The sequence below is a fragment of the Lutjanus erythropterus genome, chromosome 16, assembly GCF_056507025.1.
Source record: "Lutjanus erythropterus isolate fLutEry1 chromosome 16, fLutEry1.hap2, whole genome shotgun sequence".
In the NCBI taxonomy this organism is placed as follows: Eukaryota; Metazoa; Chordata; class Actinopteri; order Lutjaniformes; family Lutjanidae; genus Lutjanus; species Lutjanus erythropterus.
Window position 1 is genome coordinate 19,382,107 of NC_139332.1, and position 14,995 is coordinate 19,397,101.

Here is a 14,995-nt window from a genome sequence, read left to right on the forward strand (position 1 = left end):
ACATGTAGTGCAGTTACCTTGTTTTGTACATTGTTTTGTACATTGCACCTTATGTGTGATCTGAATGTTTGCTTCACTCCCACTCAGGGTTGCCAGGTCTATGGTTTTCCCACAGAGTTGGGCTACTTTTACATAATTTTTTTGTTTGCTGGCTTCTTTGACCTATTTTGCATACAAATGACATTAATATTAGAAATAAATAAACAAATCTAAATAAATTGAATCAAAATAATTAATTTAATTTACACTCAAATCCTATCAAACTGACTACAGATCACCATGTACACACACCAACATGGGACATGCACACACGCATATGCTCTCCCCCTGTCGGTACTAGTTTCATAGGGCTTTGGGCTGGTTTGATCTGCCATTTGGCTTGTTTTGTCACACAGACCTGGCAACCCCGCTCCCACTGAATGTTGCATCATTCATTCTCTTTGTTTTGCACCAGGGACCAGGAGTAATACAAACGCACACATGGATGACAAGAAAGTCTCTCTTATCTCGAATATTTGACTAGCTTTAGTCTCTCCAAAGCAAAACACTCAACAGATGCAGGCAAAGAATAACTTAACATGTGCCAAAGAGCAGCGGATGATGTAGTGGTGTACTGACAATTTCTCATGGTTACTGAGTAACAGATGTGGAAATAACTATCAGCACTGGAAATTAATCTTATAAATGCTCTCTAGCTCTCTTTGGACATTCAGACAGCATATTTATTGCAACTTCAAACGTTAAATAATGTGAGCAGAACTTAGTTGAAAAAAATGCTTGAATTTCTGAGTGCTGGAGCATAGAATATTTTTTAATTTCTTTTAATTTTTACACAAAATATTAATGGTGATGGCACAAAACGTTTTACAATTTAGATCTGTTGCTGTTCCTGGGGTTTCTCCCATTCCTAAATGGGAGAAGGTTTTTCTGTATCTGAATCGTGGGTCGAAGTGTAGAGGGTGCATATGTTGTACAGACTGTAAACCCCCTTGTGGCAAATTTGTGATGTGTGAAAACTAAATGAAACTAATGTGTATTTACAAAACTAACTAAAGTAAAATAAAAATACCCAGGAAATGTAGTTTTAGTCCTTGACATTTTGGTCAGTAAGCATGAGGAGGCATATGAAAAGAAGAGGATGCTGTCAATATGACTGTGAGTTAATTGCACAAAGTGTGTATTGTAATAACTGTTCTGAGCTACTAAATCTTACCTCTGACAAACACCCATGTTATAATAAAAAAATCCCCTTAACTAATACTGAAACTAGCAAAAATGAAACTAAACCTAAACATTTTAAACAAGCTTTTAGCTTGATGTCAGACTGAATTTGTCACCTGGGCAGATTTGAATGTGTGAAACCAGACAAACACCGCTTCACTTATTCACTACATGTTCAGAAAGACTTTTTAGGTGTGATGTTGGATAAAATAAATATACAACAACTTTCCAGACACAGACCATTTGTTGACTTGTTAACTGTAAGTCAAATTATTCACTGTTTTCATTTCAGCAATATGACCACCAGTTCACGAAACATGATCTAACAGGCAGCTTCTTTATCAAACTGAACATGAGCCTGAATGCATCACAGGCAAACTATACAAGGACTTCACCTTGAAAAATTCAACCAATTACATGAGGCAGTACTGAAAAACGGAGGCTAACAGTAGTAACAACATCAGAAGAAATGTGGCTTTAAGTGGGCTATGGCAACCCAAGTTAACCTCCACTCCTTTGGAGAGATTTCTGATGGAAAAAATCTGATCAGGTTTTTTCTTACTCCCAATCAGAAATAAAATTCAGAGGGTCTCAGCAAAACCATCTGGAGGGACTGTGGATAATTTTCAGCAGATCAAACACATATTTTTTTTTATTTTTAGTCTCAAGGATTCTGGACCGGAAATCTGACTCCTATTTCACTCTTTGTACCTTGGAAATATTCCTAAAGTCCTAAATATGAAAGCAAAACATACTTTTAGAAGATTTTTATGGCTGCAAGTAAAAAAAAAAGACAATTATGCTGGATGGTCTTCAGCATTCAAAATTTCTACATTTATCACAAGAGCAGGCAAGAGCAAAGAAAACAAATCTTTGAACAAAACTGAACATGGCTGTTCTTTGAATACATATGGGCCAAATTTAAAAACTAAAAACTGGAAAAAAAAAAAAAAAAGGAAAGAAGCATCTAGTGGTCCAAGGCCACACCTGGGGTCTATCTGTACATGTCCCCAACCCTGAGGAACCCTGCTACCATTGCCCTTCTTACTCTATTCACTCACCCTGTGACTACAAAAGGAGAAGGGAGACAAATACTAGAAAAGTCCAGATTTTTAACTTTTCTTTTTGTCTGAAGCTTGTGAATTCTCTTTTGTATTTTCACCAACTCTGAACTCTTCTGTATTATGTTCATACAAAATATAAAACGATTTAAAACCCCTAATATAAGCCTGCATCATCGACATAAATTTCAGAAGAAAGATATTTTCTGCCTTGTTCTTGAGATGAGCAGGCAGCAGCAGACATGTGAACTCCAGCAGAGATTCGTTCTGGAAAGAGGTTTGACCTCTTATGACCCGGAAGCTGACGCCAGAGCCGAGCTGTTCCATCGGCGGAGTAAAGATGGCTGACCAAGGCGCCGCAGATCCTGGTAATAACAACAATAATAAACCTGAAGCGTCGGAGGGAACTATTATTAAGGTCACAGTGAAAACCCCTAAAGACAAAGAAGAAATCGCCATCGCAGAAGATGCCTCTGTCACTCAGGTTGGTTGATTTGGCAGGTGGGGAGCTGGCTGGTGCGGTTCAGCGCCGTGCTCTAACGTCATGCCCCTGCCCACAACTTCAGCTAGCAAGCTAGTTAGCACTGTTAGCGTTAGCGTAGCATCGTCTCTCCTACCGGCTAACTGATAGTGTGTGAAATCAAAGAGGTTGTGTGTAATGAAAGTATTACTGCTTGGGTCAACGGCTGTTTAGTATTATTAACGTTGTTGACTCCCAATAAAGAGATATAATAGCGTTTATATTTGTGACGGCCAACCGGCTAGCCAGCTAACGGGAACAGTTATCTAGCCTGTTAGCTAACTCAGCCTGCGAGCTGAGCCAACGTTAGCTCAGTGTGTAGCCAAACAAGTGTCAGCTGACGGGTTGCGCTCTTGCTGTGCTCATTGCAACAAGCAACAATGGCCTGATAGAGCCATGGAAGTGGTTTCGGGAGGATGATTATGCCGAATCACTTTCATTTCCCATTTCAGCTCACCGGCTCTCAAAATGCTAAAGCTGCTATCTCTCTAGAACATTCTCACTGCTGCCACTGAGTCATTCAGCTTTCTAGGGAATATACAGTATTCTCAGAACTACTGTTGGCTGGGAGACGTGTAACTGTGAAACCATACTGCAATCCATGTAGCCAGGAATACACCGTGGTTTCTTTATTAGCTTTGTTTGTCATCTGGTCAACCTTTTATCAGTACTGTGTACTAGCTATTTTTGTCTGGTTGTAAGTTAAGTGTTTCATGACTATAACGTTATATTCGTGTGTTTCATGTTCAGACATTGGATATCCTCCCATACTCATACTCACATACTCAATTTTGACTTCTAAGTATGTGTTGTCATCCTTGTGTACATGAGGCTTTATAAATTGTGGGTGGGATCCACATCAAAATTTGGTTTCCATCCAACTAATACTAGGGCCAGGATCATGGATATCAGTACCAATATCAATGCTTTTATTGCAGCAAATACTGACACTATTCTTACTGGGGTCTGACACGTGCATAAAGTTATACAAAACAAAACTGGTAACAATACATACAGTGCAACATAAACAAATATAGTAAAAGAAAACACATGGCACAGACAGACAAATAATGTAAGCTATGGAAATGTCCTCACAGTGCCATGTCCCTTAATTCTTCAAAATGTGTTTCAAAATGTTTTTCAAAATCATACATTTCTCAATTTCACATCTGTATTTAAATTAGCCTGTTTATATATTACATTGTGTGTTACACTATAAACAATTAATCGAAATTTTATTGAAAGTGCAGTATGGCTCTTACTTAGATTACTTAAAGAGATGTCCTGTTCTACAATCAGATTTGACAGACTTAAAAAAAGAATCTTCATTTGGTACAGATTCCTGAAAAAAAAAATAAAATAAAAATCGAATATCGAAAATAAGGATAATCATGTAAAAATAATAATTTCCTGAAATATTGCAAATCATATCACAATTGCAATGTCAATCAAAATAAATGCAGTCAGATATTTTTTTCAAAATCATTCAGCCCTACTATAAACCACATCATAAATTGTATTACAAAAAGTAAGAAATTTAAAGGTTAATAAAGAAATGTTTATTATGTGAATTATCATTATGTTCAATCATACAACAGCAGCAGAAATTCCAATTTTTGGTAGCAATCCTGTTGATTTATAACAGTAATATTGATACTTTGGGGATCAGTCAGCACACCCCAAGTTCACATTGCCAAAGCAGGTGTAAAAAAACAAACAAAAGGAAAAAAACTGTAGTCTGTGTGTGTGTGTGTGTGTGTGTGTGTGTGTGTGTGTGTGTGTGTGTGTGCGCGCGCGCGCGCGAATGCCAGCAGCACAATATGCCCTGTCTCCTTCTCCCTCGAGTATTTTTGATTTGACAGGTTGTTTATTTATATTTGATATGCGTAATGACAGTATTTTCTGTTCTTTTGAGGCATACATTTTAAATGCAGTGGTGTGAAACAGTTAAAGCTGAGAACTAATGTGAATAGCAGCATTCATTGTTCCCTATCCTTTATTTTGATCCCCATCAGCTACCACAAAGTGGCTGCTAGTCTTCCAGTGGTGCACACAAGACTATAAAGAGTAGTTACACAATATCAGTAGGACAAGAAAAGTGTAAAAAGCAAACTTAAACATCAGAAAGTACATGAAATAATCTTGCACATGAAACAGGAATAAAAAACATTGTAAATACATAAATAAACTGTCAAAATAAATAGTGACGAATGGAAAACAGAAAAAAAAAACTTCTCACATCTATGTGAGATTCATCTGTTTTTGTTTTAGTGACGTTTTGAAAGAAATTCTACTTATGATCTGCCCTGTGTTTTGCATATTTCATACAGATTAAGCTCTACAGAAAACGTCCCTCATAGGATAATTTGATTATGGACATAGTGCAACCGGATGAGCTGTGCCTATACAACCCAGATTCCAAAAAATGTTGGGAAGCTGTGTAAAACATTTAATTTGCTCTTTACACAGTGTCCCAACTTTTGTGGAATCAGGGTTGTAAATAAGAATGTTTTTATTGTATTTTGCATGATGGGGATAATCTTGGCTGGTGCTCTGTCTAACCTGTTTCAGTTATCAAAATTCATATCCTGCATAAGTGTTCAAATTTTATTATGTGGCCATGTCTGCACTACAAGTAGCTGATTGGAATGAAGTGTTGAGATAAGTTGTTTAAAGGGAAAGTGAAAGATATAACAAGAAAGCAGCATCCTTCAGGATGAGACCATTTTCTGTTCTAATTATGCCTCACACAATAGTTAAAGACTGACCGTGATTTTGCAGATTTGGATTGTTCAGACCCCTGCTAATAGGATAAGTACAGAGGACTTTCTTGGAAATTAGGATTTAAGGCCTGAAGGTTACAACAGAACAGAAACACAGTCAAGCAGCACTAAACCATTTTACTCTTAATGTTGTCCTTTTCATTTCCTGTTTGTTTCTCACCTCTCCCCCTCATTGTCCCATTTCCTCTCTCCTCTGTCTATTCTTTCTTGTTATCTTTTAGTTTAAAGAAGAGATCTCAAGGCGATTCAAAGCCAAACAGGACCAGTTGGTTCTGATTTTTGCAGGGAAGATCTTGAAGGACGGCGACAGCCTCAGCCAACACGGCATCAAGGATGGCCTGACAGTTCACCTAGTCATAAAGACAGCACACAAGTAAGGCTACATCACTATACAAAGCATGAGAATCAGACATAGGTGTCCACATAAAAGTAACTTTCCTTGGTTTATTGGTGCATACAAATAAACATCATATGTGAAAATGGAAATGTTGGTTCAACAGATCAATATAGCATTGGTTACTATACGACTGGTACCTACTGGACCGAATCCCAACACAGATTTTGGTGCCTCATTTTGCTGCCACGTCTGAGCTGTCAATTTTGATAGTTGCAGGATGCTAGTTAGCACTACGACAACACACACTCTACATGGCTGTGGGAGCAGGTAGCCTTTCATTAGGTAGTAGTTATCATAAACATGTTTAACACGCCAAGCTAAATGACCTTGAGTGTGGCTGTATTGGGCAGAAAGTCCAGTTAATATTTGTAAAGAATTGCATGTAAAGGGGAGAAGGATTTGGCGACACTTGTGAGCAGAGGCATGATTCAGTGTTAAATTATTGTAGTTGGGTTAGGTTTTATTTGATGTGAATTTATGTCCAAGTATACTCTAAACTGTTAACAGTTAATATATTTTTCAATTTTAAGTCCAAATTTGCCTTAGCAATAAAAAAATCCATTCTGTAATGTCGTCAACTACATTTTATTCGTCTTTTCTATTGTAAGTATTTGTTCAGGCACTGTATAGACACCAGTACCATTTTAAAAGTATTGTTTTAACACTGGTACCAGAAAAAAACCCTAACGATACCCAACCCTAGTCCAGACACACCATCAGCTTACCTAAATGCTGTATTTCTCACACCTACAAATGATCCCTGTAGGGCAGGAGATGGCGGTAGCACCTCGGCTTCTAGCTCGACCTCCACTCAAGCAGGCAATACCTCTGCCTCTAGTCCGGGCACCAACCCCTCTACCACAGCAGGCTCCACTGGCACCGCCGCTCCACCCACACAGACGCCCAATATACTGAGTGAGTCCACCTATGTGTAACCGTTTACATTCAAACAGCCTTTATTAGTTTAGCACCACAGAGATCATGTGTGTAACCACCATCACCCACCCGTCTGCCCCCCACTCCCCACCCCCAGCTGGCTTCGGTGACCTGGCTGGTTTGGCTGGACTGGGCATGGGCTCAGCTAACTTCATGGAGCTGCAGCAGCAGATGCAGAGGCAGCTCATGTCCAACCCAGAGATGCTCTCTCAGATCATGGAGAACCCGCTGGTGCAGAACATGATGTCCAACCCCGACCTGATGAGACAGATGATCATGGCCAACCCTCAGATGCAGCAGCTGATGGAACGCAACCCGGAAATCTCCCACATGCTCAACAACCCTGAGCTCATGAGACAGGTAAAAGACATGGAAATGGAGCTACTTAGTTGTAGCATGTTTCATGACCACTACTTACACAAAGGCTTTGTGTAAAAGCTTAGGTTGAGATTTTCCTTAAAGTCTGGGTTAAAAGAGAAATTTGAGACTCTAGTGTTTAAAAATGAGTATTGTAGTCCAAAAAGTACATTGAAGCCCTAAACCGTAAGTCGATCAGCTGACTGTAACTGTGATTGTCTGTCAATGTAAAGCTCAGGCTGCTATTCTAAAAACAAAATCCCGCTGCTCCTAAAATACACACTCTGGACTTAGTTCAGTGACTGCCTGCAGACTCCTCCTACTCCTTCTAAAATATTATTCATGAATTTTTAAGACTCATAAACACACTCATTCGGTGATCAGTCAGCTTTTACTTTTAATGGGCAAACAAAACAGGTCTGAAATGCATGGTGTAATACAGTAAATACTTCACACATTTCTCCTTTAAGGTTTCCTTGAAATAAAACCAGCTGCTCAAAACACTCCTAAGTCTTCTCCTTAAGGTTTCCTTAAAATGTTTGCTAAACAATTCTTCATGTGAGCTAGCTAGGTTATAACTTCAACTAATTTACTGGCATGGTCTAGTTACTGTCTAAAGCTGAAATCCTTAAATCTATCATTAAATCAACAATAAATTACTCCTTAGAAGAAGATGTCATCTTTATTATGAACAATTTCTGTACAGGGATTTCTTTCCCTGTCAGCTTTATACGCTAACAGTTGGTCTAATCTTAACCGTTACTTCAAATAAGCTTTAAGTTAACGTTACCAGTTTTATTGGATTCCATTCTTTTAGTGTTCGGTTTTTGTCAGAGCAGAAAAGTTTTAGTAATTTTTTGGACCTCTCAGATGGAAGCCATAGCGGATATAACAAGCGAAAGCGCAAGCAAACAAACAGTCTCCATGAAACTGTACTGTTTTACTGCTGTGAAATCTTTCAATTTAGTAAAAGCCTTAAGTTTTTCCCTTAACTAAAGAAGCCTTTTAAGGAATTAATTTAACTTGAAAGTGTCATAAATTGAGGAGAAAACATAAGGCAACTCTTGCTTTAGGTTTGCCTCTCTGTTTAGAATAAACTTTTACTGACTTCTCCCCTTTTATCTCACCTCCCAGACCATGGAGCTGGCCAGGAACCCAGCCATGATGCAGGAAATGATGCGGAACCAGGACCGGGCTCTGAGCAACTTGGAGAGCATCCCAGGAGGTTACAATGCCTTGCGGAGGATGTACACAGATATTCAGGAACCCATGTTCAGCGCTGCCAGGGAACAGGTACCTGGGAGGGATGTTTACTGATCAAATCCTTGTTTGTTTTTTCTCTGTTAATCCTCATTAGGATTTGTTTTCACACGCTCTGTAAACTTTGTCATGCTTTTATGTTGCCATATATCTAACTTTATTTTGACTGTTACTGAGTTTTGTCTAATGTCTTTCCCTGTAGTTTGGTAGCAACCCATTCTCAGCTCTAGGTGGAACCTCTGAGTCCGGTGCCCAGCCATCACGGACAGAGAACCGCGAGCCCCTGCCAAATCCATGGGGGCCACCAAATTCTTCTAACCCGTCTGAGAGCGGAGGGGGCACCACAGGAAGCACTAGCACCACTGGGGGCACCAACCCCAGTGTGTCCAACCCTCTGGGCATCAACCCTGGCAGTCTGGGCAATGGTGAGACAGAACAGGCTGCAATCAGGGTCTTTAGAAAGTCTAAAATCCATTCATCTGAATTTTAGGCCTTAAAATGTCCTAAAATGTCTTAAATACATTATTTTATAAAGTTGGATTAACTTCAGTCTTGCTTTGAAGCAAACAAGAAAGCAATAACTATCGATGACCTTCAAGTGTGGAAAGGACAGGACACCTTACATTATGTCATTTGGATTGGCAGATTTCGTTCAGAGATTGATTAAGAAGATATAATTAATTCTTTAATTGCATTCATAATAGACTTAAAAAGGTCTTGTTGAAAACCTGCTTAAATCCTGTGTGATTCTCAGTACACCTGCATGTTAAGGCATTTATTTACTTACCTGTGTACACATATGTATAAATAAACTCCTTTCTTTTCTGTGCGTTGCAGGGATGTTCAACAGCCCGGGCATGCAGAGCCTACTCCAGCAGATCTCAGAAAACCCTCAGCTGATGCAGAACATGCTGTCTGCTCCCTACATGCGCAGTATGATGCAGTCACTGGCTCAAAATCCAGAGTTGGCCTCCCAGGTAGGAAACAGAAATACGTGCGCACATACATGTGAAGACATGAACATACACAGACACCATGCAGAACACACCCACAGATGTAGGCATATTACAGTGCAAGTCCAGGTCCTTGTTTTAGAACTCTTCAGATTGTGCACAACGCATGGAATCAATTGAACTCTGCAGTTTATAATGAATTGTAAATAGTAGGATCTGGCAAGGCCTGTTGTGCATTAGGTCAATAAGCTATTTAGTGCATACTCAACAGAGAGGATTGTTTGTTAAGCTCACTTGCATTTGCAGTGAATTGTAGAAAGAATAAACAACACAGCACTGACTTAATTAGTTCTAATAAACAATACAGACTGTACAAGAAACCAGAAGGAATCTATTTTTGCATAAAAGATTGATTCTCCAGAGCTTTTACTTCTGTTTTTTGACATTTTGTTTGAAACCTTTGATAATACACTAAAGGATAAACAATTTAAATATCAGCTGTAGTGAGTAAGAAGCATTGCCAGATGTGGAATGACACATTAAGGTGGCTGTCTTTCTTTCTCTCTCTTTGTACTAGGTTTTGATGAATAATCCCTTGTTTGCTGGAAACCCACAGCTGCAGGAACAGTTCAGATCTCAGTTGCCCATCTTTCTGCAGCAGGTACCACACACGTTTCAGTCCTATAACTAACTCCTGTTTTTTCTTTCCCTGTATGTGACACCTGAAGTTGTTTAACATCCTCCTAGATCCACTTCCTCCACATATATTTTATAATTTACATGTATCAGAAATTCTGTCATCAAAATTTGTATTTAATATGTGGCTTTGTTGCTCTTCCATTTCTTTTGTATTATTGTAAAAGGTTTCTTCAGGGGAAGGAATTTTTTTTGTGGTTTTGAGCTATATTAAATAAAATTTGTCATATCATAAGACACAAAGGCAGTCCCTGTGATGTAACAGAGAATGATACTGAATGGCCCATAGGGGGCGATATACTGTAACAAATCTTGATCCAGATGTTGTGAAACTTATCACAAATATGCATCTGCACATGCTGAACATTCTTGTCTGCAAGTGTATATATCTCTGCTATACATTTTTGGCAGTTCAGTTTTTTTTTTTTTTTTAAAGCCTCTAGTCACTTTCTCATGAACTCTTAACTCACTGTTCTAAATATTTGGCAGGAGTGTGGCTTAAGTGTGCTAATAATAAAACATTAAGAACAATAGCACTATTACTAAATAACATACGGAACACAGTAATAAAACATAACAAGTAAAATAGACTTTCTATTAATTGTAAATCAGTAGATTAATTCACTGCTACACAATCTGTTTTGTCGCAGATGCAGAACCCAGAAGCCCTGTCAGTGATGACCAATCCCCGGGCCATGCAGGCTCTAATGCAGATCCAACAGGGTCTACAGACGCTGCAGACAGAAGCACCAGGCCTCATGCCCAGGTACACTCTCAGACACAAACACATATTTGATTTTTTTTTTTGTAGAAGTTTTTTGTTTGTTTGTTAACAACTTTTTTTTTCTCTTTTGACCTAGTTTGATGTCAGGTGGAGTCCCTGGAATACCCACAGGTGGAGTTCCTGGCATACCCACAGGAGGGGGCCTGCCCACAGAGAACCCGGCCTCCTCACCCAGCAGTGCAGGAACGAACGCCGCCCAGCAGCAGCTGATGCAACAGATGCTCCAGATGTTTGCTGGAGGAGGCGGAGGAGGAAGTGCAACGGTACACACATACACGCATGAACACTGATATTACATCCTTCACACTTGTATGATTTTTATTTTATTTATACTCTTAATTAATTAATTATTATTGTGCTTCCTTACAGTAGCTACTTCTCAAAAGAAAAATGGAGTTATTAAACAACTTTACAGCTACTGTTTATCCCTCCCATCCTGCAATTTCAGCATCCCAGCAAATAGTAATCATAGTGAAAGAAGAACATCATTAACATTAAGAGTAATAGTGATACATTTGATTAAGAAATTTGAATAACAGAGAAGAAAGGAAAGGGGGGGAACAAAAGAGAATAATTAATTGAGTAAAAATTAAAAGTCACAAAAAATAGGTAGATAAAACATAATAGAAAATAAAATAGAGTGGATTTTATTTTAAGGGTTTTTTTTTTTAAATGAGAAATCTGTAATATAATTACTGTGGTAAATCTTAAAATGTCTATGACATCAGAGATCAAGGTAACATGTTAAATTGAAATTCTCACTTCCCTGACAACAACGCTACAGCCACGTTGTCCCCCCTTTTAAATTTATATTACTGGCAGAAATAGCTGCTTTTGTTTTTCGTTTGTGTGTCATGTTAATTACAGCTTAAATTAAAGCAGAATGTTCACTGAATGAGTTTATGTCTGTTTATGAGTCATAAGAAATCCTAAATAATATTGTAGAAGGTATAGATGTTCATACAGTTAATATGCAGTCTGTTTGGACTGCTGGAGTCATTTTTGGACACGCAGTTGTTACATATTGCTCCTTTAAGAGTAATAGCAACACAATAATGGAGGAGAAGTTAAAAAAAAATAGAATAACATACAATTTAAAAATTTAATTGAATGAGTTTGATTTTGGGTATGATTTTTGTTTGAAGTTCTATTAATCCCCCCCAACAGACCCAGACCCCAGAGGTGCGGTTTCAGTCCCAGCTGGACCAGCTGAGCGCCATGGGCTTCATCAACCGCGAGGCCAACCTGCAGGCCCTCATTGCTACTGGAGGAGACATCAACGCCGCTATTGAGAGACTGCTGGGCTCACAGCCCTCGTAAAGACATACAGTACATACTGACACGCAGACACGCGCATACACACGCACACACACCTGACTCATAAACACACCCAGCATCTCCAGAGAACCAAGAGAAATTTAAGTGTATCGTCCCAAACTTGACAGAAGAAACTTGGGCAGGATCTGTAAGACCCTCACTCTACATCTGCTCTCAGATCATTCCCTAGTCCCCATACTTTTCTCTTTTTTGGCGTCATCCAACCAGATTCTCTGTCTCAGAGTGCTGCTGTAGAGCCGGACTGAACCACTCTCACCTCGAGGGGGTGTTCTGGTGCAGAGAAAAGGAGCGAAAACCTCTCCTGAAAAGGGATCCCCAACCATCATTCATTGTTTTCTTCACATAAAACTGGAGTCGAGTGTTGCAGACAAACATTTACATAATAAAGATTAAACCCATGTGATGTGATTGGCTGTTGGTACTGTCTCATACATGGCCAGTGTGAGGCGGTTTGATAGCATTTAACCACCAAATCAGTACATGAAAATTTTCTGGTAATCCTGAATGAAAGCAGGAAGATATGTTCTCCATAAAGACCTCATCCCTCCCTCTTCCCCCCCGTTCTCGACATTCTACACAAACAGCTGTTTTTGCCCAACAACTTTCACTATTTATTGCAAGCGCTTAGGAATACGACGCCCTCTACACTTCCCTAAACTTGTAATTTGTCATTCCAGATGAAAGTGCCCACTCACGGGTGCACAGTTTCCCTCTGAGGCACCACTGCTGTGCCTTCTGTCCTCCCCTGCCCTGTAAGAGCATCATCGGCAAAGTACACCGCCCCATTCAGCTGGTTAATTAGAGACCCCCCTCCCCCGATAAATTCCACACAGCATCATCCAGAACTGTAACCATAATCAAATATCACATCGTAGCAGCTCCGAAGCAGGGGACGCTGTTCAAATGAATATGAATGAAACAAAACAAGCTTTCCTTTCATTTTAATCTGATTCTTCTTTTTATTCTATTTTTCTTTATTTTTTGAGGTGCAGTTAGTACCTAGAGATAATTCTGATTTGTCTCACATGAAATAAAAGTGGAAATCAAGCGAGTAAAAAAATAAATAAATACAGTAATGGAAAGGCTTTACAAACAGTAATGGTATGGTGGCACCATACGTTCTAAAATCATGTTCTAGGTTGTCTTTTTTTTTTTTTTTTTTTCTTTTTGAAAATCTCAGCATTGTAGTTGTGGTAACCTTGGCAACTGCTTCTATAGCTGCTTTGTCTGTTGACCTCAGCTGAAAAAAAATCCATCTCCCAATTGAACATGTTGAAACTAACTTTTAACAGTACTGTACTAAAAAAATAAAACATGGTCAAAAACAGTCTACACCCTGTGTCAGTTGATTACAGCCTCGGGACGGTGCAAGATGACGTCTGTAGCTTTCTGTTCATTGACTTTTTCTGGCCTTGAAGTACTAGTAAAGTAAGTTAAAGTAAATGAAATCTATGCCTTGCTTCTGTTTGTTGTTTAATATGAAAATGTTAAATTATTTTTTGTGAGCTGCAACAATAACTTTAAATTATTTAATTAATTGCCAACTATTTTGATTAAGTCAAGTCAAAAGTCTAATTATCTGATTTCAGATTCTTAGATGTGGAAATTTTCTGGTTTCGTTCCTCCTCTGTGAAAGTATAATAGGTAGAGTTTGGTAGTGTTTGGTACAGTTATGGGTAACTCAACAGATACCATATTTCTCAGTTGTTTAAAAAAAAGGGACTGATGTTTAACCAAAAATGGCCAGGCAGATCTCAGGGGAGAATGATAATTAGTATTAAATGTAGACACAGACGGCAAGAACCTTGTTTTTTTCATGCACTAACATGATACATATCTTTGATGGCTGTTTTCTCAAAATTAGGTTTTTTTTTTGTTTTTTTTTGTCTCATCCCACGAGCCAGAAATCTCCACTTCATTAGCATTAACATATGCCAGACTTTTCAGTTCTATTCCTCCATATTCATAAGGTTTCCTGTGGCCTGTTCTTATAATATGGTCGTTGGCAGTACTTTTTGATAGTATAACAGTGTGATATAAAGAGGAAAACTTTGACTCATTAATGAAAAAATGTATTCTTTTTTTCTCATATTTCTCGCATTTCTCATATCCCCTTTTACAACATAAATATTTCAATATAGGTTGTCATCTTACAAGAGGTTTTATTATTTATAAGGTGTAAAAGTAATAAACAGTAAAGGGTAGTACTCAGCACTGAATATAACCAACATAAATAATACAAACATAAAAAAGATAAATATGGATACATAGATTTACCTTACATAGACAAACATGTTCAGTGTCAGCTCCAGTGTTCCCCCATTACCTCCATTAATGGTGCCCATCTATATTTTAGAAGTTCCTTCTGTAAACTTAGATGGCCACCATTCAGCATAGGTGAATGCAATTCCTGCTGTGAATTACATGCAGTTTCATCCCAAGAATAGCTATCAGACAGTCTCTTACCAGTTCTAATACTTTAATATTACATTTACAGTAGGACAAACTGATTTCCAGACGTTATATAATGATGAAAGTATATGTAAATGGATATCCATGGTCGCTCTACATCCCCTCCAGCATCTATTTGAGTGATTTCAAATCATCTTTGCCACAATTTGTGGTGCTCTGAAAAATGTATTAATTATCTTCTATTGAAATTCTAACCATGAGTCGTCATTAATGATTG

General features: G+C 38.5%; 1 protein-coding gene across 1 annotated transcript; it reads left to right on the top strand.

Moving 5' to 3' along the window:
- Positions 1-2,580: 2,580 nt before the first annotated feature.
- Positions 2,581-13,633, top strand: LOC146312995 (ubiquilin-4-like). The gene is made up of 11 exons (XM_084738997.1): positions 2,581-2,766; positions 5,807-5,958; positions 6,749-6,897; positions 7,016-7,278; positions 8,410-8,568; positions 8,738-8,960; positions 9,373-9,512; positions 10,066-10,149; positions 10,835-10,950; positions 11,045-11,231; positions 12,136-13,633. The coding sequence occupies exons 1-11, from the start codon at positions 2,623-2,625 to the stop codon at positions 12,286-12,288; spliced, it is 1,770 nt and encodes a 589-aa protein (XP_084595123.1). The 5' UTR covers positions 2,581-2,622; the 3' UTR covers positions 12,289-13,633.
- Positions 13,634-14,995: the final 1,362 nt, after the last annotated feature.

Bases quoted from the DNA above. Each gene is read 5' to 3' on its own strand.
- LOC146312995 (XM_084738997.1), top strand. From the start codon at position 2,623: ATGGCTGACCAAGGCGCCGCAGATCCTGGTAATAACAACAATAATAAA. The intron at 8,569-8,737 runs GTACCTGGGAGG...CTTTCCCTGTAG, and splicing joins TCAGCGCTGCCAGGGAACAG to TTTGGTAGCAACCCATTCTC. The intron at 10,150-10,834 runs GTACCACACACG...GTTTTGTCGCAG, and splicing joins TGCCCATCTTTCTGCAGCAG to ATGCAGAACCCAGAAGCCCT.